Source organism: Camponotus vicinus, unplaced genomic scaffold, assembly GCF_025532165.1.
Source record: "Camponotus vicinus isolate PSW18456_S1 unplaced genomic scaffold, iyCamVici1.0 SCAF_1, whole genome shotgun sequence".
Lineage (NCBI taxonomy): Eukaryota > Metazoa > Arthropoda > Insecta > Hymenoptera > Formicidae > Camponotus > Camponotus vicinus.
Genome location: NW_028141945.1, coordinates 7,561,787 through 7,589,486, shown reverse-complemented (window position 1 = coordinate 7,589,486; position 27,700 = coordinate 7,561,787). Strand labels below are relative to the sequence as shown.

General features: G+C 36.7%; 1 protein-coding gene across 2 annotated transcripts; it reads left to right on the top strand.

Annotated features, from left to right (window-relative positions):
- The first annotated feature begins 1,300 nt into the window (after nucleotides 1–1,300).
- On the top strand, nucleotides 1,301–27,700 carry Creba (Cyclic-AMP response element binding protein A). Of its 2 annotated transcripts, none has more exons than XM_083098523.1 (7): nucleotides 1,301–1,726; nucleotides 4,975–5,194; nucleotides 23,145–23,457; nucleotides 23,627–23,943; nucleotides 24,611–24,877; nucleotides 25,555–25,698; nucleotides 25,826–27,700. In XM_083098523.1, exons 2-7 carry the CDS (start codon nucleotides 5,129–5,131, stop codon nucleotides 26,009–26,011), a joined length of 1,293 nt encoding a protein of 430 aa, XP_082954649.1. In that variant the 5' UTR covers nucleotides 1,301–1,726; nucleotides 4,975–5,128; the 3' UTR covers nucleotides 26,012–27,700. The 2 variants fall into 2 exon arrangements, with proteins under 2 accessions (XP_082954649.1, XP_082954659.1); XM_083098533.1 differs by lacking the exon at nucleotides 1,301–1,726 and adding an exon at nucleotides 1,846–2,095.

Genomic DNA, 27,700 nt, shown 5'->3' with positions numbered 1-27,700 from the left:
CATCAGATAGACCTGCAACTATGTAGCATGTTTTGGCACATGCAGTGCCAAACGCGCAAATAGAGATCTATATTGGAAGTATCAACAAAGTTGCACGAAAGTTATAGTTTGCACTAAGAAAAGAAAGTGCTTAATTTAGCTAAGTGCGTTTAGTTAGTTATATTTTTTTTAGTTGAAATATTTAAGAATATTTTTATTAAATATATTTAAATTAAATATATATTTGACTTAAATATTTCAATTAAAGAACTTTTTTTCCGAATATAAGAACTGCATATTTCTTCCAATATAACAAACTTGCCTTTTTCCTTGAATTAGTTTTCGAGTTTTAAACGATTGGAAAGTTTTTCGTGTGACAACTGGTGTTTCCTGTCAATATATATAACATGTATATCAAATTTATCTTCTAGAATTTGAAAATATTTAATAAATTGAAAATATTTAACATTAAAGTGCAAAAGTTTGCAAAGAATAATATTATACTAAATATTTAATAAGAAAAAATCAATTTGAAAGAAAATACTTTTAAGACGTATTCTGTTTGCATGTCAGAAAAAGAGAAAGAAAATTTAGAAAGTGCAATTAAACGAATAGATTATAAGAAATTATATTTGAGCATTTTCATTGGTCGTATCATCGTAATCAAGTATGGTAATCATAGTCAGTCTGCCTCAGAATCAAGTGCATATTCCAATGCGCTCATCCGCATGTGTACGTATATATGTATACGTGTGTGCATCGATTGCCCGCATTGCTTTCTTCACCCGCATACCGTTATATCCATTAATCCCATGCTATTATTATCACGCTGCCGCATATATTCCCGACTTCGCTTTACGAATCGGAGCGGCAAATAAATCGCTCTTTCATACCGAACGCTTTAAAGAGATCCCTCCATTTTAAGAGCAAGATGCAATCAACGAGAGCATTGTCTACCAGTGACATATGCTAAATTCTCTCTCTTCCCTCGCCCACTTCCCACGCGTCACTCCTTATCATTCTCCCGCGTCTTACCGCAACAAACGACAATCCACCGACCTCATTTTCCATTTCCCATCGCGGACGTTGCGTCTCCCGCGATGCGACATGCTAGCGAAGCGCCGTCGGTCTGAGCGACCGCGGGGGTTGCGCGCGCTTTTAAAAGTCCGCCCGGCGACGCGCGTCACAGCTGATAAAGCTGCGCGCGCAGCGTCCGCGCGGCCGTTCACTGTCAGCTGATAACTCACTACGCTAGTAACAGGTGGTTCATCGCGATTGGCCGAGCGGCGGCGATTAAAGTGCCTCGGCGACGCCGGCACGTGCGGCCCCGCGCCGCTGCTCCCGCATTCACGCGGAGAACGTCGTAGCGCGCGCATCCGTCCGACGACGAGCAGCCCTCGGTCCTCGGTCGCGGTTCCAGCCGCTCACCAGACGAACGGATCGCGCCGTCGGAGCCCCGAGAAGATCGATAGCTGCGTGTGACAGCGACTCGTGCGTGCGTGCGTACGCGTTTGCGAGGTTTTGCGGTCGCGCGATTGGCGGCTCCGCAAACTCTAGGTGCGGGCTATCGATCCCCCGCGCTCTGTCCCGCTTTCTTGCGCGTTCATTGGCGCCTACGACGCCGTCGCCGCTGCATCGTGCGGTATACAGTGTACATTGTGCCTTAATATACGACAGTTAGTCCTGTGATTCCGCGCGCCGGAGGTCACCCGGGAGGAACTTTCCCTCCTTCCCCTCCGCTCGATCGGTGAGTAACAGCGCGATTGCACGTACAATCTGTCGTCCCCTTCCTTCCCCCCCCCCTCTCTTCGCTCCTCTTTGTTTTTCATTCCCATCGCTAATTTTTCCGTCCCGGTATCACGCTGGTACGAGCCGGTGCACGTGCACGTCGAGCCGGCGCTCCGTTCCATCTGGCGTGCTCCGATTGCATCGCGACCGGATCCTCTTATCTTGTGTAGGGGTCATCTCGCGCGCGGCTACTCGAGATAACGATGAGGCGCGATGAGCTCCCGAGAGATTTTCAGACGTGATCGAGGCGAGTGATGTAGCCTTCGTGGAATGTGGAACTTTGCCTCGATCGACGAAGGCCTCTCGAGATAGCTCCAAGGGAGATAACGTAAGAATCGATTTATTTTCAATGAGAAAAAGAGAGAAAGTCGCGTGTATAATATTGATAAATGTATTCGCTGTATTTTTGACATTAAATTCTTGACATTTAATTCTCGCGGCGATGTGTGATATCGCACCGGTTCTCTCTTGCTCAATGACGCATATGAAAAACGGGCTTTTTTATCGTGTTTCGTGGCGATAAACCTCTCTAATGAGCAATGTTAATATTAATAAGTTTGAGGCGTTGATTTTACGGTGTGCGCGACAAGATTAGCCGTTGTACGATTTATAGAAATGGCGGGTATATATCTTTCTTTCTTTCTCTCTCTCGTAATGCCAATTCCGATCGATATCGACTGCGATTACGTCGAATCATTTGCGCGTTAAAAGGTCGATCGAATCGAGCGAGACGATTATATAGAAGTGACATTTGCGCGAACGAGATTCGGGAAAATAAACGGTAGTATATCATGCAAGATGACATATGCTAAAAAATCTTAAGATTGAAAATAGAGCTGAAAGAGAGAGCGCGATGATTTATCAGTAATCTTCCGGCGATAACTTATTAATAAAAATAATGGAACTGATATGTGCGGAAATGAATAATTTTTTCAATAGCAACTTTGATAAAGATATCGTGATATTGTATCGTGCGATGCGCGATACAAGATAACGCAAATTTTAACGGATTGTTATGTTATTGTTGCTAGTATAAGTGCTTAATGTCCGATGCAGAAGCGGATTTGCAATCACTTTTTGATTACGTATGCGCTTGAAGAGAGAGTAGAATAACTGTATTTTGACAGAGTTTAATATGATTAGCATATATTAACGTATAACTGTTTCATCTGAAATGCCATATGTGTGCATGAATATTAAAAAACGATGCTATTTAACATCGATCGAGTCATTCATTAAGGTATCGAAACTTAATATTCTTTTGTAATTATTCTTGTAATTACATTCCATGACATAATTGGTGATCAAATGTATGGACGCGATTAATCCTTCTAGCAGTCAGTTATGCTGTATTCCAGGCCAGCTTAAAAAATGCTTCAAAATCAATATTGCCTCTGATATTAACTGTAATGAATACGATATTTAATTTTTATTCCAGTTTATTATTAGCTAGAGAGATATGCAATGCATTTTTATTACTATTATATTTACATTTAAGTTATATATATATATATTTTTTTTTAATATATTTATGTTTTTTTTATTTAAATATATTTATATAATATTTTTATATATAACATATTGCGCATTTATAATAAGCTGATAATATTCTTTTATTGTTAATACAATTATGTAGGTATATATGCTATATTTAAAGTAATTTCTTTTTTTTCTGATTTTATAACATTTTTTTTACACAGTATATAATTTGTGGCAGAATTCAAGATAGAATTCTGTTTATTATGTAACATATCAAAGAGATATGCATATTTGTATGTATCAAATACAGGAAATATGTATATCAAATATAAGAGATATGTATTATGTTAAGTGTTATCTTTAAGTGTTTCCCATTTAATAATATTAATAAATTAGTAAAATTCTTTCTTTAATTTTGTCATAAACTGTAGTCCAAATAAAATGATCTAAAGTGATTTTTAATTTGCGAAGCATTTAAATATAATTAATTGATTGATACAACGCTGACATTATATCGAAAATTCGTCAACAGTTTCTATTATTTCGATATCAATTTTATTTCAACATTTAGTTTTCAATGTTAATTCGACGATTACATCAACTATACATTTTTAGATAAGAATCACACCGCGATCGATTAAGAATCACGCCTGTTATATCCAAACGAGTTTTTAACTCAAGCTTCATTTGTATAAAAATTATTTATTCCTTATGCATGAATCTTTTTACGAGGAAACATTTTCTCGCGCGTACAAAGATCTAACTGCGGTTAAAAGAGAGACCAGGTTTCAGATTAGAGAAGGGTATTTACGCCGCATATGACACACTATATAATTTCCTTTTCCGACAAATAAATATCATACTTTAATAAGTCTTCTCGATCGTGATTTTCAAACATTTATGCTTGTTACATAGTATATGAGAAGTAATTCAATGGAATTTCTCACACATACCTCAAGATTCAGTTTTCAATTGATATCTCTCATGTAAAGATTCTTAATATTACCTCTCTAATGTAAGATGTATAGAGAGGTTTAGATAATTTAATTTATAAATATAATTATCGATACGATGATAAAAATTATACATGTGAAATTATGAGATAGAGAAAGACAGAGAGAGAGAAAAAAAGACAAACAAGAATATACATATATAAATGGAAAGAAATTATAATATAATGTTATTAAAATTTAAAGAATTCTAAAGTACACAATTAGAAATATATTATAATTTAACATATAATTTAAAATTTTTCTCCATTTTTATACAATTGCATGCACTCGTTTATACATTACTATGTAATAATTGGAAACATCTTTTCTTACGCATTTTCTCGCAAATATATGTTATACTTGGCTAACATAAAAATAGATCCACTCGTTACAATGCGCCGTAACCTGCGATGCAACTGTGCATCATTCAGTAATATAGGACAAAAGGCATTAAACGCGAAACCGGCCGCGGTTTAGATAATAAGCCACACGCTGTGTGAGGTCACGGATGCGTGTACGTGCATATGTTAATAATCTATAAAGAGTCACGCGCTTCTTTATCTTGGGAGACCCAAGAGAGGCTCTCGCGGATCTCGAGATCTCGTTTAATGCAATTAAATAGTGCGCTGCGTATAATTGCAGATCTCACATTACGTCGCTTTAATGAATAAAAGAGATAATTAATGATATCCGCAATGAAATATCACGAGATTGTGGGACGATCTTCTGCTTTCAGATATCTATCAGTCTGTGAGATTATTGAAGGATGCTGAATTCCCGTGGCGTCATCATGTCGGCCCTTTAATTTCCTTCGTCCTTCATGGACGGATATCATGTTCTTCTGACCGGCGACGCCTATACTATCGGGAAAGCTAAAGGAGACAAATACCATGGCATTCTATGACGTGGGACCAGGCGACCTCAAGGAATTGTGGGACTCCTATCTTTCTGATCCGGTAAGTGCACGTGTATAAACTGACTCTTCCGATAAGAAATCGCAATGAGATTAGCTGAAAAGTTTACGGAGAAATGGTCGGAAGTCTCGTACCGCGAAGGATACGTGCAAAGAGTCTCTCGAAATTCTATTTTATTTCACTGGGATATACATTTCCGTAATTACCCGCTCGCAATCGAATTTCTTGCTTCCTATACAACGCGTGTATTCTCGAGAAAGTGCTCGTCTCCGCGAGATCGCAGACGAAAGGAAGCTGAAACTGTTGGAATCTTTGGGACGCCTACGTTCTTTCGAACAATTCTCCACATTATTCAAATATTTGTGTCAGATATATTGAGAGATAGTATCGATACAGCCTGCAATACGTTGTCAATATTATTAACGAATAGCGTTATTTGTAATGTTATCCGCGTGTGCTTTGGGTTGAAATAAAGTCAGAGTTTATCAGAGAGGGGGATTTTATTCACATTTTACAATGTTATTTTGAGAAATTTATAAGCTTCTTTTATACGTGAGAAATACTTGCATGCATGCTACATTTATCAAGTTTATTGGCCAAATGTCATTGGAAAATATATTTTTACTTTTTATACGTTCCTCATAGATAACAACTATGACGTTGATACGCCATTTATTTGCGAATTTTTAACACTGATAAAATTTCGTTTTAAAATTTAGTAAAATACAATTCAGTTTAACCGGCAAAGCGTATGTGTATTAAATTTTATGAAAATTAACCGCAATCTGAAATTGCGCGAATTTATTTTTTAATTGCATATTCTTGACATTCATTCGCGAGTTTTTAGCAGTCGAAAAACTGATAAAATTTTGTTTGAAAATTTAGTAAAATACAATCAAGTTTAACCGGCAAAGTGTGTATAAAATTTTATGAAAATTAATCTGAAATTGCGTGAATTTACTTTTTAATCGCGTATTCTTTAATCAAACGTTATACTTTTTAATTGAATTAATATCTCTCCGGTTCAGAGAAAGCGCATGAGACAGGCTGTATGCATAATCGAATAGTCGTATATCCGCGTATGCATCTTGCATGTTGCCATTCATCATCGCACTTGTGTTAATTAAGCTCAAGGAAATGAGTGAAACAAATTTACATGATAGCACGACATCGAATAGGACAAACATCACAACGTTTCGTAACATCGATAATTCTTCCGCCAGTAGACCCCCTGTCTATTTATTGCGACTCTTACATCCATTTACCATCTCGCGAATGCAACGGGACCATTTTTCATCGCTCGCAACGATAACAATGGTTATGCATATGCGCCTTTCATTATCGCGACGTGTAATTTCTTATCCTCGATCGACGCGCAAAATGGGACACAAGCGCGATTTCCCTTGACCCTTTGAGTCAGAATTTTCTGCGGCAGTATCAATCGACAACAAATCAATCACTTTCTCATTAACGGAATTACGCCTGGTTTCTAGAAACGTTAATCACGCTCTCGCGAGCGAATCTACGTTTCACGCCGGCAGTAAACATCAATGCGCGCGATACGTTTCGCGCGCTGTTGCGTTTTGCACGTCGGACTTATTATTAGTTATTGTTCCTCTTATCGCCCGTCGCTTCGTGTGTTTGCAGATAGTAATTTCTCGAGTCCTCGAAGAAAACGCCGGTATTTTTATTATTTCCTAGAAAGCCGGAGAACGCGAGATGTATACGTTCGATCCCATTGGGACTTCAATCGTCGTTTGCGATATAAATATGATCCGTCTCCGAAGTTAATTGATCGGCTCGATTATCTCTCGTCGGGAACTTGCGTAACAACGTGGGACGATTGTTATTTTTCAGAATGCACATTCGAATGTCGTCACATGTGCATCGGCGCAGTACAGTTGTCACTCGCAAACACGACGGTAGATCGTCACGATTACCGTTGTTCGACAAAATATATAATGCCACGACAAATGCCGGAGAAGACTATTGTATTTGAGCAGTAAAGCATTAGTGTGCCACTTTACACACCTGTACAAATATCGTGTGCCTCTTTATGAGCACCGAGAACCGATCAATGGTTTGCCCGCATTTTAGCTGTTGATATGCTAAACTTGAAGTGTATTTTTGAAGAATCAAGCTCCCTTCTTTTGGACTTTATGCTGCATTTTTGATTCGAGAATCGTCTCTCGGAAAATTCCCAGAACCGTGTCAGATTCCTGAAAATGTCGTAATTGATATCATTGCCGATGTGTTAATGTATTTTCGTGATAAAATTGCTTCACTCAGCGTGACAAAATATAGTACTTAATATAGTAGATAATAAATTATGCTCAGAGGGTAGATTACTGATAAAAGCTCAACGAAAATATTTGCTGAATTTCTTGGGAGGTATTTTCTAGTTTGTGCATCTGTAATATCCAGAATATATAATTTCGCGTACACCCTCGTTAATGGATAATCGCATCTCTGTTTACCACTTGTAATTTATCGACCCTCAACCGCGCGACTTATCGCATATTCATCGCGATTCTCCGCTTTCCATATGACTCACAAACTGAGCCAGCAATAATTTCGGTACGGGACATTTATAACTGAGCGTATTTGTTTGTTTTATATCTTTAATGCATAATTATACACTTATTATCTACGAAATGCAGTTTGCATAACTTGAGAATTGATTGAAACAAGAGGCACGTGCGAATCGATTCATTAAGCATATGCACAAATTTATTTTTTTTTTAATAAAAAAAATTTTAATCTATTTTCGACATAAATATTGAAAAAAATCATATTATTTATTTATATATACGCAACAGTCATTAAAGTTGATTTTTCGTACGAATTTTCAAGGTGCATTATTTTAGTAGTATAATAAGTTATTAATATGTATCCATACGATAGCTCGGTTATCGTAATAGAAATTGAAAGGCGAATCGACGCATGCATGTCAATGCTGTCTCATCATATTTGGAAGGTCAATCCCCTTTAACATCGAGACAGCCATCGCGCGCGAAGCCAAATACGTTCAGCTAATAAAATCGTTTAAGCCAACGTGCATTCGTTAAAGAAAATCTCTATTCCAATCTAAATGCAAAAACGGCGAGCAGATGATAAACTACACATTAACATGAGAAAAGCACGTTTCGACAAGCATTCGAAAACCTGCTCGTAATGAATATTCCAATTATGGAATCGCCGCCGGCAAAAATATCGATTTCCCGCTTAGCTTTCGTCTCGTTAAAAATGACAATTTGCCGGGGCGATGAATGTTTTGCTGCGAGATTGATCGAACACTATTAACGATATCAAGCGAACGATAAAGCAAGAGCGTGAGGAAACGCACGTCGATTTATCCACATCGATGCATCGATCGATCGATGGGGATTCGAAAACTTTGCGTAGTCGAGAGACGGAGAAATCGAGTCGCGTTGCAGAATTTTTTTTTGTTCTCATAGCGAAATGAATGGGCAAGTCGATATTTTGCACATTATTTTTTTTCTCGCTTGTTACAGAAGAAACACAGTTGTAATTAATTCGCTATCTGTCTTGTTATGTTAAAACCACTTGTCCCGATAAGCGTTATTATCTTGACAACGTATGCGTTGCATTCTCTCCGAAGGTTCGTGTATATTTGTCTATTTTTAACTTTTTACTTACACGAAAGATTTGAATTTACTCTGTTTTAAGGATTAAAATTCACGTTTTTATAATCCCATAATATTTATATTCACTTGATTATAAAAGTGGCGTTTAAGGGAATTTCACAGCTGGAACTTTTATATTTTTGTTGGAAATGTAGGGCAAGTACGGCAACCTTGCTATGGCACTCGTAATTGTGTCTAGGCTCGTACATATCGCGTTTTTATCGTGTGCAATATAAAGCAATTTTCCTCACTCGTTTCTCGTGCTTGCGCAGGTGCCACTGACGCAAATGTGTTGATAGTAGTCCTCGCGTTACAAATTCGAGAGCGCAGTATTCAATTGAATATTTTTTCAGCCGCTCGCGATTTTATTTCGAAAGAAATTCAAAACATTTACAAATATTAATAATATAATAATAAAAATATAAAATCTTATGTAGATATACAATATCGTAAATGAATTAACAGATATTGTGCGAAAGCCTTTTGGAAAGCTCAGACAATCGTCACGCTCTGGTAAAAAAATTTTCCTTCGAAAGAGCTAATGTTCCAGATAAAAGTGAAATCTTGCATTCTTGCTTTTTATTCACGAATTATATGACATTAGCGTCTCATCTGACAATTGTTTTCTCAGCGTGTCATTAATATAAAGATTGAATAACAAAAGGCCTTCTGGTGAGAAAGTTTTCGTTTCAATCTGTCTGGAAGGGAAAGCGCGATGAACGTGTTAAAACAATGTTAACTTTCCTAATATAAATATCGATTATCTTTGATGAAAACTATCGACGACAAATTGGTAGCGAAAACAAACAGGCAGAGCAGAAGCATCATCTCAACATAATTATATCTTGGTCTTACGATCACTTATCGATCTCATGCTATTATTTTTTCATGATGTCAATGTTTTTCTCATCCTGAGTTAGTTCAGAACTATTAAACATAAAGTATAATTTGTTCAAAAAATTAATAGTTTTAATAGAAAAGTAAATGATTATTTTAATATGGTAACAAAAATTATTTAGTAATCGTCTTCTTGAGAGTTTCATAATCATTATCAGCTAAAAACGTAGTATTGTAGTACTGATTACATATCTAATCTAATTAGGATAAAGAGATAAGGATAACCATAGTTTTACAGTAAAACATCCATAATAATCACCGTAGAAATACTTCTCTGAGAAAAGTCGTGGTTGGCTGCCTTCTAATTTAAAACCGGAAGTGTGAATATATATGTCGAGATTTCAACCGGAAACAGCCACAAAGAATAGAAGACCGAAGACAATAGTGATAGAGCAATATTGTGACACTCTTTCTTCTACATATGGCAAATGTTATGTAAAAGCGAATAACTAGGGAACGAGACCGCACATTCAAATATTATAATGCCTGAAGAGTCCTAAATAAAAACAAAGAGAAAACTCGGATAATTTTTTTTTATTTTTTTAAGGTGTAAAAATATTTTACACGTCGTTACACGTCGTTTATATCTTCGAATAATTTTTCAACAATCATGTAGTTCTTTTCGTTTTTCTAAAGAAAGAGAAATAATCTGTTCTCAAGGATTTTATCTCCAAACTGCGGAAAGTAGGAAATAACGCGATACAGATGAATCATGCGGACTTTATAACCCGATAACTCTGTACACAGGATATACAGCAAGTATCTCTCCTCTCGGAAATGGCAACACATCCATGCTTTTCATTTAATGGTACTAGTCGATTCCCATGACCATTTTGATCTCAAACTGACCACCAATATTTCTATTGTATTATATATTTATTAATATAATTATCAGAAATTTTGTTTAATCAATCAAGATAATTAATTAATTATTGATTGAATGGAGTTTGCCTGAAGCGATCATAAAAGTCGAATAGTGTCGGCTCTTTAATAGAAAGCATCGATTATTCAACTGGCAACCGGCCTCTCGTCTCGTTCGGCAAAAGGTTCGATCTCTACGAGGCAACTTTCTATCTCAAACAAACACACGCCGAAATAGAATTCCGCCAGACGAGCTTTCCGCCTGGGCGAGCGGAACTCCTCGGCTCTTCCCTCGATTCGTGACATCGTCGTCAAAATGGACGTTCTTGAAAGACATCAATTACTCGGCGATCGCTCATTTTCTAGCGGCACATTTCCTTATCGCCGAGCGCGGCACGATTCCGCACGACCATGGCACGAAAATAATTATTGTTTTTCCTGACTTCCCGTTTATTTGCACGCTTCGCTTCTCCTTAAGTTGCGGCGCGACTTAAACCAGGATAGGAAGGCATCATCGGAAGAATTCGCGACGAGTTCACTATAGCGTGACCTTTCGACGTCCGAAACGAATCCTCCGGGTAAGAGGATGTCTTCGACTCGGTCGAGACGTGAAAGTCCCGAGTGATTTTCTGGGGACTTTTTTTCTTCACGCTGCGACAACGCCTTTTTCTTTTTTTTCTAATTTCATCGATCTTAAAAACAGCACGCCACCGGATTCAGCATTCTAGACTCGCGTCGTTGCATTTATAAGCATCCTCATAAATTTTTCGACAATTTTGTCGATTTTTATGACTATACAACTTGAAAAGAAAATCTTATTCTCTCTTTTGGAAAAAAAATTTAACTTAATAAATGCGCATAATCGTGATCGAGTCGCTCGTCTGAATTCCTCGAATGTATCGATCGATTCAGATTGCGACTACATGGATAAAAAATAAAAACTCGGCGCAGAATATTGTTACGTTCTTACCATTTCTGGCGTATCGTCTGTTCGCAAAACACCGTTAGCTGCGGGATTCCACCTTTGTACATGCGTAACCGTAAACTTTTTCTTCCGCGCACGCTTGCGCATGGAACTATTCTCTCTCTGTAACGCACGTGATGCTATGCACCACAAATTACGGGTGTAGTTTTGTTAAAAGGAAACGCATCCTCCGTGAAATCATTGAATCTAATGAAATTAAATATTTCCAGGGACATTAATTAACATTTTGATTGAATAACAGCTAATATAACACACAGAGTTAACCATAAAAATAAATATTAAAGAGATTGTAGTAAGATTTGGATGAAAGAAAATCTCTATTAAATTATAATAATTTTATCGACAAAACCAAATTATCTTTTAATCATTTTTTCTTATAAGACAAATACTTTTTGATTCATCTATTGACGTCAACGAAATATCGACATCCTTTCTTTTGGTCACTAACGTGTTTTTACATAACGTGAGAATATATAAAAATAAAAAAGATTAATATCATATGAAATTATACACATCATATGAAATTATACAACCTTTAATTTTGTAAACAATTGCGTCATGAGCGCGCGATTCGTGGATAAGAAATATAATTTGGGGTTTGTCACATTGAATTAAATACGTCCTTCGAGAATAAAATACATGCTAATGTTACAAGACACAATGCTGTCAGTATAATAACATAATCTACGAGAAAGGGATTTTACATAATATTTACATTCGGATAAATTACTTCGCAGTCATCTCGCACATTCAACCGCTTTATTATAACTGTCACAAGCTGTCACCGCTCAGTTAGCTGGATGCAAAGGATTGCCAATCTTGCCATAGTTGCGGGCACGAAACCGTTATTGTTACTATCGTTGACGCTTGTGTTTTATGAATAAACGTAATAAAATTTCATTACAATCCATCGCATGTCTATCCGTAGATTAAAAAGAATTTTTGGAAAAAAAAAGTAATAAAATTTCTTGATCGAATACACAAAGTATAACGTAACAGTTACATCGCGATTCGCGATATAACAAGGAAGAAATTCTGCCGACCTTGAATAATTCAGCACGATTGCAAATTCGTGCCAGAGCGAGCTGTTTTCGTCTCAAACGACAGATGCTCGCTTATCCGTCTCATTATCAGCGATTGATCGGCATCACAACGAGATTTCAACGACAGATCGCAGATAATATTTGCGTTATAAGATCGGATAATATTCGCTCAAGAATAAATTACACTGATTAAAACTCGTATTTACGTGCGAGTTTCAGAGGCTTTTTCAAAGAGCTAACTTTTTGGAGTACAATATTGGGCATTTCAGAATCTGTTTATTGTATAAAATAAGATAAATCTTTTTTGATAATAATTTAGGAGATATTTTATTCTTGCTCATAGATATCGAGCAATGATATCGATTGATAGAACATAATCTATCAATCTCTTTCATTTTTCTTGCGATCAATGATTCATCGAAGAGCCATATTGTTAGCAGATTATCATGAAAATTTCATCACGCACATATATATCGAGAGATTTTAGAAAGCCATCTAGTTTTTCTACTGTTATCGTGGCATCGTTATTAAAGGAACAAGATAAAAGATTACAGACCCTCGATAGTCGATTGTACATTCACTCCGTACAAAGTGACGTTTCTTCTCATGGGATTTAGATACTTGCATTTTCCAAATATTTTATATGTACATATAAATATATATAAAGAACATATATAAAAACATGAGTTATATTATCAGTAATATTAAAAAAAATAGAATAACTAGAGGGAAGAGTCTCTGGATTTTTTTCTTTCACATTTCGAGGTCATTATCTCTATTAATGAAGTCTTGTTAATCCAGTAAGTGAGTCTAACGACCAGAAATCTTTTCCGGATCGTTGGCATTCCTATGTTGCAAGGGTGCTACGAGCAGCTCTCAGATGTGCGATTGCATTTCTACCGCACGACGGTTCTCGATTTCACCTATGTAGGTCTCGCCGATACCGTCATATCGTACGTTATTTCAGGCGGTGACACTCCTCTCTGCTTCCCGCGGTCTTTAACCAGGTTCGTGGCTGCGAGCTGAATTCGACTCGTGACACACCTTATCAAGATATCCTTGAGAATCCTTCTGAAAATTACTATAGATAGACACTAATAGGTATTTGCTAATAATTTTCGAGATTCTTAGACCTACATTAAAAAGCGTAAAAACTCTGAATGACTAATAGACGTTTGAAAAGAAAAATTAGTATTGATTCTCTAGCTCTGAACCGTTTTTTACACAGCCTCTTAGACACCTGTGCCGAGAATAATAAATAGCTCTTTTTCACCTTATGTTTGATTTAGCTCCCTGTCTGCTTCGTATAAATTCGTCGTTAAGCTTCAATAGCGGATCTTAGCGGATCTTACCCTAAAATCAAATACATACTCATCTCGCTGACCTTTTCGCATAACCGATGACGCAAGTGACCGGTTCCTGGACTTCTCCAACTTCCTTCGAACTCCGCTGGCGCGCATTTATCAGACGCATTAAACAAACGCGTGCGATTATGCGTCCACAGGTATACGATGGCGATAAAGTGAAACCGTGGCCCTCGCAAGTCGGTCGTGCTGAATAGTTACGTTCGCCGCGTGATAAGCTCTTATCAATTGCGCGCGTCCACCATCGCGTTGTTTCTCCGTCTTCTTTCGCCATGCAATTCTCTTTCGTCGTCCTCTTTTTTCGAACCGTCTATAAAACTACTCGCTTTTGTCTGACCTGAATTGATAATAGCGTAGTATCTCTTACTCGATATTACGGATTAGTTCCTCGCCTGAGTCTTATCTCTTCACTGACCATGACGACTAGTTGATGGAACACTGCAACTTTTGATTATTCGAATTAATTAAATTTCGTCGGCACTTTGCCCCGAGCTATCCCATTAATTTCAATGTCGTAGACTACGACCGCCGATAAAACCCGCTTGAAACAAGAGAGGATTCCTACAAGCTACGATATCATACTGTTATAAAGAGTATAAGAATATTATTTTATCCTCCTTCTCTTATCTAGAATAGAAGATTACGTTTTAGTTAAATTGTATTTGTTGGCGTTGTGTTTAATGAATAATAGCACAACAAATGTTACGTATAATTTGATGCTACGAGATTCGCAATGTATGACTCAGATTTTGAAGTCGACCAAAGTTCGTTGCTTACGAATTTGCAAAAAAAATTCGCATATCTTTATCTGAAGATAAGGAATAGAGCGAACAAGGAAAAGTCGATCGGAACATCAAATACTATTATTGCGATAATAGAAATCAATTAATTCACACCTTTGATATGTAATATTGTATAATAAGCTGTTGATCTGAATATTACATAGTTATAGCTGACTAATTGATTTAATTAATTAATTAGCCATATTAGGCATAAAATTTTGATTCAGAATTTGCGAGTGTACAAACGATTTCAAATTTACAAATGTTTTGTATACGACGTATTTCAAGTATATTCCACGAGTTATCGTTTGTTTGTGTGTGCTCGAGATTAGAAACGTATTCAAAATTGAATGAGATCGATGTTGATTCAACGGTTGCTTTCAAGCTCAAAGGCAATCGCAAAGAGCGATACGAAATATCGTTCAACGAATTTATTGCTTTCGAAAAAAACAACGTTGAAATTATTACAAATTTCAAATTTAAATTTGAAAAATTTAATGCAACCTGTACGTTCTTTCCGCAATTAAAGATACATTTAAATTTTGAATCTATTTAATTTCTGCATGGCTTCTTATATTATAATCAGCGACAACAATAATCGAGATTCGCCGATTGGGTCTTTTGGCTCTATCGAGAGTATTATATCGTCCAATAGCCATTCGTTGCCTTTATTGGCCTCTCGGATTCGAATACTAATCGATGGAGTGGTATATCTCGAGGCCAGTACAGATATACAGAAGGAAATGGTCCTCTCTGCATTCGATTCGAATTATCGTCGTTGATTGCTCCATTCTTGAGCACAGAGGCAGAAAGCAATAAGTTCGTCGAGCGATATTTCATATCAAATTATAAATATATTTAACGCAATTGTGTAATAAGACCTCATCTATTTATAAGCAACGTGTTATTTACAAAATGGAGAATGATTCCTACATCTCGTTTTCTTTCAAAAGTATTATTTTCTATCGTGAGTGAATAAAGTTTAAAGCAAACATTAATGATTATATTGAAAGCAAGCAGTCAAATATACATATATATGGAAGTTTCTCGTTCGATATGCGACTCGCCGAGAACTACCTGTTGATCCACGAACAAAACGTTCGCGACGGATAAATTATTGTCCGTCTACCTGAAAGTCGAGTGGAGACGGAATGTGTGAATAATTTTGAGACGCATATGAAAACACGTAGAAATTTCTGAGAACAGGCAAAGTATATAGTTTACTAAGCGTCAATTTCTCGTTTACGAAGCAAAAGTATTCGCCATTCATAAGGCATAGTTTATCCTTTTATTCATCGTTTTTCCATTTGAAGAGATTGTCAATCATAAAAATAATATGGAATAAAATTAAATTTTAATACACGTGTAATGTAAAGAACGTTTTCACACTACTCGTAATTTTAATATCATTTATTGAAATGTTAAAATTAACCGAATAAATGCCGAAATAATTATAACTGCGTTTGTCTTGAATCCGATGTTTAACAAAGTCGCTTATATATTTTGTATTACGCTTTAAGATTTAATTTCGCGACGATTTCTGGAAGGAAGAATCATTGGATATGCCATTGGTGAGCCATTGATCGCCATCGACTGACTAAATGATTATAGTAGTGTGTGTAATTTTTCAAAATAAACAGAGATCGTATTATTCAGATTATGTGATTCGATCTTATCGCTGTTTCACGATCAAGCGTAAATGGTTCAGCGTTTTGAACGTCGTCTCGACAAGGCTTTCTAGAGTTTCTCGACTTTCCTGAGAAGGTTCACGGCTACGGTAGTACTTGTTAAGAAGGGATCTGGTTTTGAAACGAGTTGTATGACAATACAGTCCCGGACAGAGAGAGAGAGAGAGAGAGAGAGAGAGAGAGAGAGAGAAAGAAAGAGAGAGAGAGGGACCTGTCGTCGTCGCCGGCGTCATCGCCAACCATGGTGGGGAGTAAACCAAGTGACGGGATGGTTCGGATGGAACTCGAGGACATTCACCTTTTTTCGTGACTTCGACGAGGCCGGTAAACGCTGATGTATCTTCCCTTGCTAGAATCCTGAAAGATTGACCTATTCTATAATGGAGAAATTTCGCAGCTTCTTTGAAAATAGAGATTTTTACGGATAATCCGGTATTTCCGAAAGATATAACAATTTTTCATTTCATCTTAAATTGCTTTTAGAAATAAAATTACGTAGCTTAAAAATGATCTAGCAATATAATGAAGAATATTTTATTAATTATATTAATTAAATCCTCCCTACAAGGAATTAAATAAAATATCTCATTAATTAATGTTCTTTCCGTAGCCGAATAAATACACCCATAATATGATACACTACATACATATATTTGTGAGAAAGATAATTAGCAAATTGCTACTTTTCTGACAAAAAATAATAATGAGAAAAATTGATGTCTTCATGTGGAGCAATAAATATTTATGCGATAGCCTGAAAACATTTTATCAGCACTAGAGAGAATTTCTTTTGCATTCAGGCAAGATAATTAACATCAATTCGCGCTAGTAATTAATTCGCTAATGATTAAATCGATTTAATCAATGATTCTCTTTATGTATGTGCGATATCGATTAGCATACGAGTGAGTATTATCAATCGAAAATCTTCGAAAACAATCGTGAATCCATCGCGAAAAAATAGCCAAACATGACGGAGTAATTTTGCTCGCGTGTAGTAAGTGTCGGGGAAATATTTGCTCTCGTCTTATTGATATTCCGTACGGTTAGGTTTCGGTTACAATCGCATTAGCGTAATTAGATATTCGGCTGCGCGTGCGTTGACCTTCCTACAGTGTCTTCGCATTTCTCGCAAATACGATTCTTTTGCCTGCGCGAGGTTTTCCGGCGATATAAGCGGCTTTACGATTGCGAATCAGGTTGTTTTACAGGTGCGATACAGCGGAGTCGCGCTGCGTCGTCACGCAAGAATTATAACAGCGTATAACAAAAATTCAGGTCACCCTCTTTTTACATTCGCGCCTTCGTCGGTGATTCAATTTATTCCCGACTGTTATCGCATTTTATTGGAAATTTATGCCTCTATTCGTGAGACGATAACGCGAAACGAGCGCATATGTCGAATATACACCTGTGTCGGATATTGTTTTTTTTATTTTGTATCCTCTATAAATTCTCTATAATCGCCAAATTATCGAATATACGTCTGCATTTATAAGATTCTTAAATACGTTCTGAAAATTGAAAATTAATTTCTCGGATGATTTATGAAGAAAAGTTTATATTTTGGCCATAACCGGCCAAAAATTATAAATTCTAAAAATATTCTATTTGAATTATAATTATTTTTCTTTCGGAACTTATTTAAGGACTTTGAATACATATCGGCAGTAGATGTTTCGCGTAGAATCACACACGAGCTCGCATCGGACGACTTGGAGAAACGATTAACGCACTCGCACATGCAATATATGCGCTCTCCCGATTGTAATACACGTGTGTGACTAGCGATTGCAAGTCAGGCGCGCTTAAGCGCCATGGAAGAGACATAAATTTCATTTCGCGTTACATATACAACGTATATGCAGTCCTTATTCGTATGTATCGCAGCTTTTTGAAACATCGCGCGAACATGCCGCTGCAATTCTCTCCGGTGCATTACCCACGAGTGCGTCTCTGCCTTCAATGCACCGGCGCACAATTGCTTTCCGACCCGTGCATCGGAGTTTGGTATCGAATCGACAAGTGGAAAGGTCAGTTCTTTCAATACTCGGCATAACTTTGCATCCACGCCGTCTTTATCACGGATATTACTTCTCACAGAGAGAGATATTACGAATATTATGTATAGAATTTAAAAAGATCGCGCTTGTACTATATTTATAAAGGAAACGATGGTCTTTCTGAAGGAAGGTCTTTCCCGAAAAGCGCGAATATGCACTTGACATATGTATAAAATGAAAAAAATGAAGCTAAAATGATGCGCTTTGGTTCTTAGCAGCCGATGCACAGTAAAAAATGGTGCGTCCATATGTTAAAATTTTCTTGTGTTACCACGTTTTGATTAGTACTTTAATGTAAAATTAATATATGACTTATATGTTATTATTTTTATAACATTTTCATGTGTTATATTTATGTCAACTTCATAACTTAACACTTTGTATATGTCTCTTAGAAATGGAATATTATTTTGAGTATTTTTAACATAATCATTTTAAACAATCAATATGTCTCAAAGTTAGTTTAACATTCTAAGAAAAGTTCAAGTGAATCTTGAAATAATCTTGAACTTTGACATACAAAAATAATCAAATTTACTAAAATCAAATGTTTCTATTACAAATAATTTAAGTTAAAATAATTACTATTACATGTTAATGTCCTCAACATTTCTTACGAGTTATTGTAACTATTTTTTCCTGTAATTTTTAATTAATTTGTATGTTATTTTTACATTACACTTAAAATCACAATAACAAAAATAAATGTAAAGTATTGTCAATTATTTAACACTTTTAATTTGTCAATAAGTAACATACGACGAATGAATTATTTTAACTTAAAATTTAGAGTGGACTTTCTGGGACATGTGAAAAATGTTATAATTAACATTTTTTACTGTGTACTTGTTCTATAAAAACGATTATGTCATCAGAGCTCTTTAATTACTCGCAGTATTAATAAACGCTTGTAACAGCGTGCAGAATGTAATATAATAAAGAGAGGCGCGTAATATAATAATCGTACTTGAGGGAGATCGCGATTGCGCGAAGCCAAGATATCGCGATATTTCCTCGAAGACAGCCTCGAACGGCGAAATAAAAAATGCCGCGGTAGCGAAATAACTCGTCGTTGAAAATTGCTGAGCCCGGACCCCGCGTTCGATGCACTTCCCGTGTTGCGCCGCAGTTAGTTAATATCAATCACTACGTTGCAATTCTCTCTCTCTCTCTCTCTCTCTCTCTCTCTCTCTCTCTCTCTCTTTCTCTTTGCGGACGAATTCAATCGGAATTCCTATCCCGCTGGGACTCGCAAAAGCGCCGGCTCTCTCCACGTTGTGATTCCCAGTGGAAATACTGGGATATATACCAGTAATGGACGCGCGGAGAGAGAATTGATGCTGCGGTGGATCGGCAATTGATCACTCGGTTACGTTTAATTTATTAATACTGACAGTCCCCATTTGTATTGTCTATAATATTCGTCGAAATTATTCACTCGCAGATTCTCCGACACGTTGCTGTTCTCCTTCGTGGAAAATTGCGAAGCCAAATGACCGCTATCTTTTTACCATTTTTGTCTCTCAGAGTAATAAATTAACGGAGAGATCAATGTGTTATTGTATTTATTTAGGATTAAATGATTCTTCGATGGATCTAGGAATCTCGAGAAGATTAAAAGACTCGTAGCAACATTGGCGGCAAAAAGTTATCGATATAAATTTATCTTCGGAATTGCGCATTAAACATAATATACGAATGTAAGCATTCGTAGCTTCTTATCGAAGAAAACACAAGCAAAACTCTCTCGTTTGTTGATAAATTAAAACATGAAAAAAGAAGTTTATTACAGTGATTCACGTGAATAAGCAAGCGTGCATCTCTTATGTTTGCGGAAACGTCACGGAAAATCCAAACGTGATGTATAAACAGTAATTAACGATAAGATATTAAAATCGTGGCTCAGAAATGTCGACGAAGCAAAAAGGGAGTCGTGTATCCTCTGTCTTATCCGCCAAAAAGACAACGAGAAGGACAATCCGTTACCGACGGACATTTCCGCCGGAAGTGAGACGCGAGAAGGATGGAAGATAAGTGCTGGCCGCGAACGCGCCGAGTATAACGGAGTGCAGAAGGGCAAAAGGACGAAAAGGAGAGACGCGAGAAGGATGGAGGGAACGGAAAAAGGAAGAGTGTTGATGTCGTGACCTTGCGAATCGAGTTCCGCATTGCGGATCTTTATGAGGAGAGTCGCTGTGGATGCGAGATACTTTTTCAAGGCACCAATTAAATGTTTTTTTAATCGATTTTCTTGTAAACAGGGGCGACATTCTAATCTCCCCCGAACAATCCAACAATCTTTTCAAGAGACATTTTATCTCTGCAAATCTCTCGATCTTTTCCTACGCTGTTATTAACGCGCAATGAATTATTGCATAAGATATTACGATAATGCTGATTGATAAAGATAAACACTTTCGCGAAAAGATTGAACAATAGAAATGAGAGAATAGCGGAGGAAAGCAAAGATGACTCGTGAGCTTTAAGAGAGTTCCGGGTTGTTGGTTGCAAATAGTTCCATTCTAACTAATTATCCACTTGCAGAAAATTACTACATTTCCATCCAAATTAGGGGGACCATAATGAAGAGGGTGAATAACAGGATTGGCACAGGAGTAAACGGAAGGACGAATTAAGGGGTGATACCTAGTCAGCAAGTCGAAAAAAACGTATTTTTGGGGAATTTAAAGAAAAAAAAACTGTTAGGTATTTTTATTTCATCGATTCTTTATCATAATATATATCTATCGAAGAAGTTTTCATAATTTTTTTAATTAAAAATATCGAGAAATGTAGGCACAGTAGCTATTTTCCAGAGACATCTTTTTTCGGAGGCGCTTGGCGGTGAGCAAGATTGCTCGGAGCTGGATCATCTGAAATAAAAAATTCAAAAGGCTTTCGTATGAATTGATCTAGTCAGTGAACGAAGGGATTTTAATTTTGATGAAACCTTTTTTTTTTATTAACAAAAGAACGAAAAGTTTTAACACGAAAAATTCGTATTTTTGCGTCAAACGTCTGTCACATTGTCAAAAATCAATTTTTTGTAAAATCCTTCGTTCACCGACTAGATCAATTCATACGAAAGCTAAATCCTTTTGAATTTTTTATTTCAGATGATCCAGCTCCGAGCAATCTTGCTCACCGCCAAGCGCCTCCGAAAAAAGATGTCTCTAAAAAATAGCTACTGTGCCTACATTTCTCGATATTTTTAATTAAAAAAATTATGAAAACTTCTTTGATAGATATATATTATGATAAAGAATCGATGAAATAAAAATACCTAACAGTTTTTTTTTTAATTCCCCAAAAATACGTTTTTTTCGACTTGCTGACTAGGTATAACCCCTTAAAGCGAGTTGGAAGTGAAATGCAATGCTTCAATGATGAAGCGGTCCTCCAATCGATCGCGATCCAAGCGAGGAAAAACGATATTATGGAATATTATTTCAAGACAATCCACTTCGAACGTATCTCCCGTTCCTTTTAAATCAGTAAATTATAATCATCATCAAGCTACTGCAAATACGCGACGTCAAACAAACGCTGTTTGAGTCATCGCAGAGTCATACGATTCGCGCAGCCGGAATTTTGCTTACGAGACAAACCGTGCATAACGGGGAAGTCCACGCGACTAAAGGAAGACTGCAGCGTAACGAAGACCTGCAAAGCGAGCGAGGAAACGGCAGCGAAGCGAAGAGCGTCGTCGCCGTAGCTTGGTAGCAACAGCGCGTCGTTAGTAGAAGACGAAAGGATTCTTTCCTCCCGTCTCGACCTTGGGGGTACAACATGGGTTCCGCATTGCTGGATCGCATCGCGAGGAGGATCCCCGTAGAGCGGCGGAAGGACGCGGGTAGCCAGCCGTTGCTACCGGCGGCTACCTTTGGACTATCTCGAGTAAAATGGCCGACCTTCAACTTGACCGCTCAACTCGAACCGCCCTTCCCCTTCTCGCTTTCGTATAGTATACGCGTGTGCGATCGCACGCGGAACACTATTCCTATATAATTTTAGAAGCGGGGTCCTTGACACGAGACGACGAGCGATGCGGCCATTGACAATTGAGGACATTTCCCTCTCCCCCCCCCCCCAACCGTGTTCATTGAGTCGCGTACGTTCGCAATGAAATTTTCTATGCGTAGAATCAATCCATTTTCTTGCTCTAGAATTTTTTTTCTTTGCGCGAATCACGTCAATGTCTATCACGTGTGACAACAAATTTCTCAGAAAGCGAATTTCAACGAAATAATACAGACTCGAAATACAAAGTGTGATATATAACTGATGTCATAGATTTAGAATCTATTTTTCTCGATTTTATGGATCACGCGGATCCATGACTGTACGTCTATTTTCATCGTTTAGACGAATAAAGCATGTTTCCAAGATGTGTTTGGCGATTTATTTTTTTTTTTAGAAACACATTGCGATTATTTATTCTCTAAAAAAAATATTCAAGTGCAAAATAGTAGAATAATAATAATTTATAAATGATCATTTTTGTTGTCTAACGTCACCATAAAATAATCTTTCATCATAATTATTTTTAAATTTAAAAATTAAAATAAAAAAAAATAAAAAAAATATAATTATTTTTATTATAAATCTATTCTCCTTCTCTTCTTTCCCCAAAATTCTATTAAATTCTTGTTCGTATTGCAGCCGTTCATACTCAGCCAGGATGTCTTAATGAGTACCAAAGAAGAGGAATGGGGTAATAGCCTTAGGGATAGCGTGGTCCTGAGGGACCGATTAATGACAGATGCGGCTCTCGGCGGACCACGACCGATAAAATCCGAACATAGTTACAGCCTTCTGGCTCACAGTCCCCCTCCGAGCCCAGCAACGCCAGGAGTTAATCCTCACACGCCCAATTCGGGTTCCGGTGCGGTTGGTTCGAGCACATCGAGTACTAATTCCTCCATCGATTTCGCCAATCTGGACCAAAAGTCTCTCGATATTCGCAGAATCGATGGTAAGATGATTCGTGCGATTTTTTTCTCCCTCTTTAAACGACATTATAACATTCGAAATGCAACATTTATCGTTCTGCCGTATTTTTTCTCGAATCCCTCGCATTGATCTTTCCTTAAGAATGCTTTCTGGAGATTATGAGAAAGAATACTCAATAGATGTTATTTCAGATATGGAAGAAGAATGCTTTCCGGCTATTTCGATAAGCGCCTCGAGCCGCGTCGAATCGTCGTCGTCGCCGTCGTCCTCTACCTCGACCGTAATCCTCAAAAGAAACAATTTAGTACCTGAAGATAACGAGTGTCCGGAAATCAAGGGCGAACCTATTAGCGCGCCGGCCAGTCCCTGCGCGCCTTGTCAACCGAGCTGCGACATGGTCGACGATAAGAGCACGATAACAATAGTGTCACCGCAGAGTCTCCACTTTGCCAAAAGTCAGCTCTCGCATATAAGTGACAGTGAGGAGGATGACGAAGAGTATTATCAGGTATATTTCTGATTAAATCAATATCTTGCGTCACGCATATATGTGGTTCAAGAGATAAAGTCTCTAAAACGTTAAATCAATTCTATCCATTCGTTATCTCTTCAACATTTGCGCTGCGTTGTAATTATTCCAATTTATCCAAACGTGTGTATTAATATAATTGTTTAATAAATTACAAAAAATAAAGGAGGTGTGAACGAAGAATAATACTTCTTTTCAATTTAATCAAACTGTGGTTCAAGAGATAAAGTACTCTAAAACGTTAAATCAATTCTATCCATTCGTTATCTCTTCAACATTTGCGCTGCATTCTAATTATTCCAATTTATCCAAACGAGTGTATTAATATAATTTTTTAATAAATTACAAAAAATAAAGGAGGTGTGAATGAAGAATAATACTTTTTTTCAATTTAATCAAACTGTGGTTCAAAAGATAAAGTACTCTAAAACGTTAAATCAATTCTATCCATTCGTTATCTCTTCAACATTTGCGCTGCCAATTTATCCAAACGAATGTATGAATATAATTTCTTAATAAATTATAAAAAATAAAGGAGGTGTGAGTGAAGAATAATACTTCTTTTCAATTTAATCAAACTGTGCGTTATTATTTCAACGATCGTTACTACGATGAATTTGTCATCGTTATCCTCAATTATTTCCAGAACATGGAGATTGAGGAATACGGCGTAATCTGTGAAGGGAAAGAGACGACCTTACGTGCGTCGAGACAAGGGTTGCCGCCGACACCGCCCAGCAGCGCAAGCTCCGATAGCGAGGGTACCGCTTCCGCTTCCTGCTCGCCGGAACGCCGAGATTCCCAGACATCTACGCAGAATCTCAGGGGCTTACTGGCGCCGAGGCTTTACGTCACCAATGGCACCCACACCACTAGACAGCCCATTCATACGCCCCTGATTTCCTGTCAGCCGGTAAGACATCATCTAAAGGAACTTGACATCGATGACTTTGAGCGGATTGCTAAATCCATTAAGCTGGTGAATTTAGCACGGTTATAATTAAGTCACAAACTATTAAAGAGAAAAAAATCTCTCGGATATATCTCGAAGAAAAAGATTCCACACTCTATATCTTTATATTTTTATTATTGATAATATGGAAATATTTTTTGGAAGCAACAAATAATTTATGCTCGAGAGAAATCAAGGATTTATAGTAAAAAACGCAATATTCATTTCTTATATTCTTATTTATATTCATCAGTGTCATCTGTCAAATAATTTTATTAAGTGACTTTGTGATGAGAAGAGTTTTGTTACTTGTCAAATATTCTGTATTATGTATGTAAAAAAAATTATGGATTTATTTTTATGTATGTCTGTAATATTTCTAAAAATTATTCTCTGACCTGAAAACCAAGAGCTGCCTGTTTATGTAATGCATGTAATATTTTAACGTATATGACCGCGTCTTGTAAACAAAGTTACCGGATCTTGATAAACAAACTCGATGCTTTTATGGATGAGTTTTACACATTTTATGTCTACTGACTCACTCTACTCGCGAAATAACAATCCATTTTTTACTGTCAAATTTATTGATCCAATATACATGTGATGTGAACACTTATGTGCGATTGGGGTTACAGAAAGGCTCGACGGGTGTGTTGACATTGACGGAAGAAGAAAAGAGAACCTTGATAGCCGAGGGATATCCAGTACCCACGAAGCTTCCTCTGACGAAACAGGAGGAGAAATCATTAAAGAAAGTACGAAGGAAAATCAAGAATAAAGTATGTAAAGGAAATATCGTTTTAATATTTGAAATTATTCTGTATATTTGAAATCAAATATTGAAATTTCAAATTAAAATTGCAGATGTGGCGTGAAAGATATTGATTTATGTGGTACGTTTTGCAGATATCTGCGCAGGAATCGCGTAGGAAAAAGAAAGAGTATATGGACGGTTTGGAGAGGCGGGTCACAATGTTGACAAACGAGAATTCCTCCTACAGGGATAGGCTGAATTCCTTGGAGGACACAAACCGTGAATTACTGAAAGAATTGCAACGTCTTCAGGCGCTGCTGCAACTACAACAATCTTAGATTTATTTGTCTTTTAACTCAAGTCTATGTTTGATATCATCGAATTTTCTTTCTGGTGATTTCGGGATTTTCCGGAAGTTGATTTTAGCTCCTACGAATGTCGTAAAACATTCACGAATGTGTGCTTTTCGATATTGTTCCGAGAGATCGAAAATTATATAAAGCCTCAAAATAGATTTTACATTTTCTCAAATCTTTCACCGCGACGCTAACACGGATTTATCCGGTTTTGCCGATTTGCTCTTCCATGCAGACTATTATTCTTACAATTGTTCTTTCTTATTCAGTAAAAAGGATTCGAGAGACATTGTTGAGAACGATTTATTGCTATTGCTAAGTCACAGATTTAAACAGAGTATATTTTTAGGGATTAGTGCAATTTCTTTACATTCCTAAAATGTCTTCCTTATATACACGATAAAGTTTTTTGCAGCGTAACCGCGACTGAAGATTTATATCAAGCACTGCAAATCGCTTCAGTGTTTCCTGGCAACAATTTAAGGCTTTTAACACCAATATATCTGTATATTTTTATAACGGTTATATATATATACATTATTATATCTTTTGCTAGATTATATTTTCGCCAGGAGTGCCTTTACGGACGTTATTTTCTCATTTTTCTTCCAATCGCATTGCAAATCAGAGGTCATTTAGACGGCTAATTTATTTCTCGCTATTGTATATTTAATACGAGTTTCTTTTTAATTTTAATAAGGCCTAAAGAATATGCGGATTTAGTATTTAGATATTTCAACCGTGAAATGCGGATTACGAAAGTCACCGATTATTGCCTAACTCGATACAACGAGAAATTTCGAAAGAAGAAACTTCCAAATGTAAATGACCTTCTGATTATTCGCTACATTGTACTTTGAAGACGATGATATTTTAAACCGTTTGAGACTCGAAGGAATATTCCTGGGATCCAAAATAAAAAGAGAATACATATTTAGTCCATTTTGACACAGTTTCGTCAAAGCGTTTTGCGTTAATGTAATTATATGTGCGTATACAAGATATATAATATACGACATACTTTATAGTTATAAAAAGAGGAAAATACGATTATATTAATACTGTGACGTGAAGATAAATTCGACACTATATCGATAAAATTATTGCATTTATCATTTACCTAGAAAAGATATATCTACTTGTACAATAAGATTATATATCATGCGGATTGTGATTTGGTGAAATCAATTCTGCGTCAAGTCGACGATGTCGCTATTTTCTTAGGATATTATTCTTAATAAACGTCGATAGACGTCGGTTTGATCGGCTCTTAAAATTAATCATGCGCAACGATAATTTATTTCCCGCCAATTTGAAGTGTGTAATAAGAATATTTGTAAGATATAAGTTCACGGATATACAGGGTCTTCAAAAAGTCCCGGAACGCTAAAATATCTCGAAAACGATCAACTATAATGAAAAATATGTAAGAAACAAAGTTGTAGGACTAAATAAAATGTATCTAATGATGATAAGAATTTGACCTTGGATGAAGTACTCAAGGTCATATGAAGGTCAAGTTGATTTTTTTAAATGGAACTCCCCATTTTTTATTACATATTCTTATAGCTTATTTCAAGAGCTTTCCAAAACACTATAATTAAGTATTTTTTCATTGAGTACTTTTCGAGTTATGAGGCTTGAAATAATTTCTTAATTTTACATAAATCA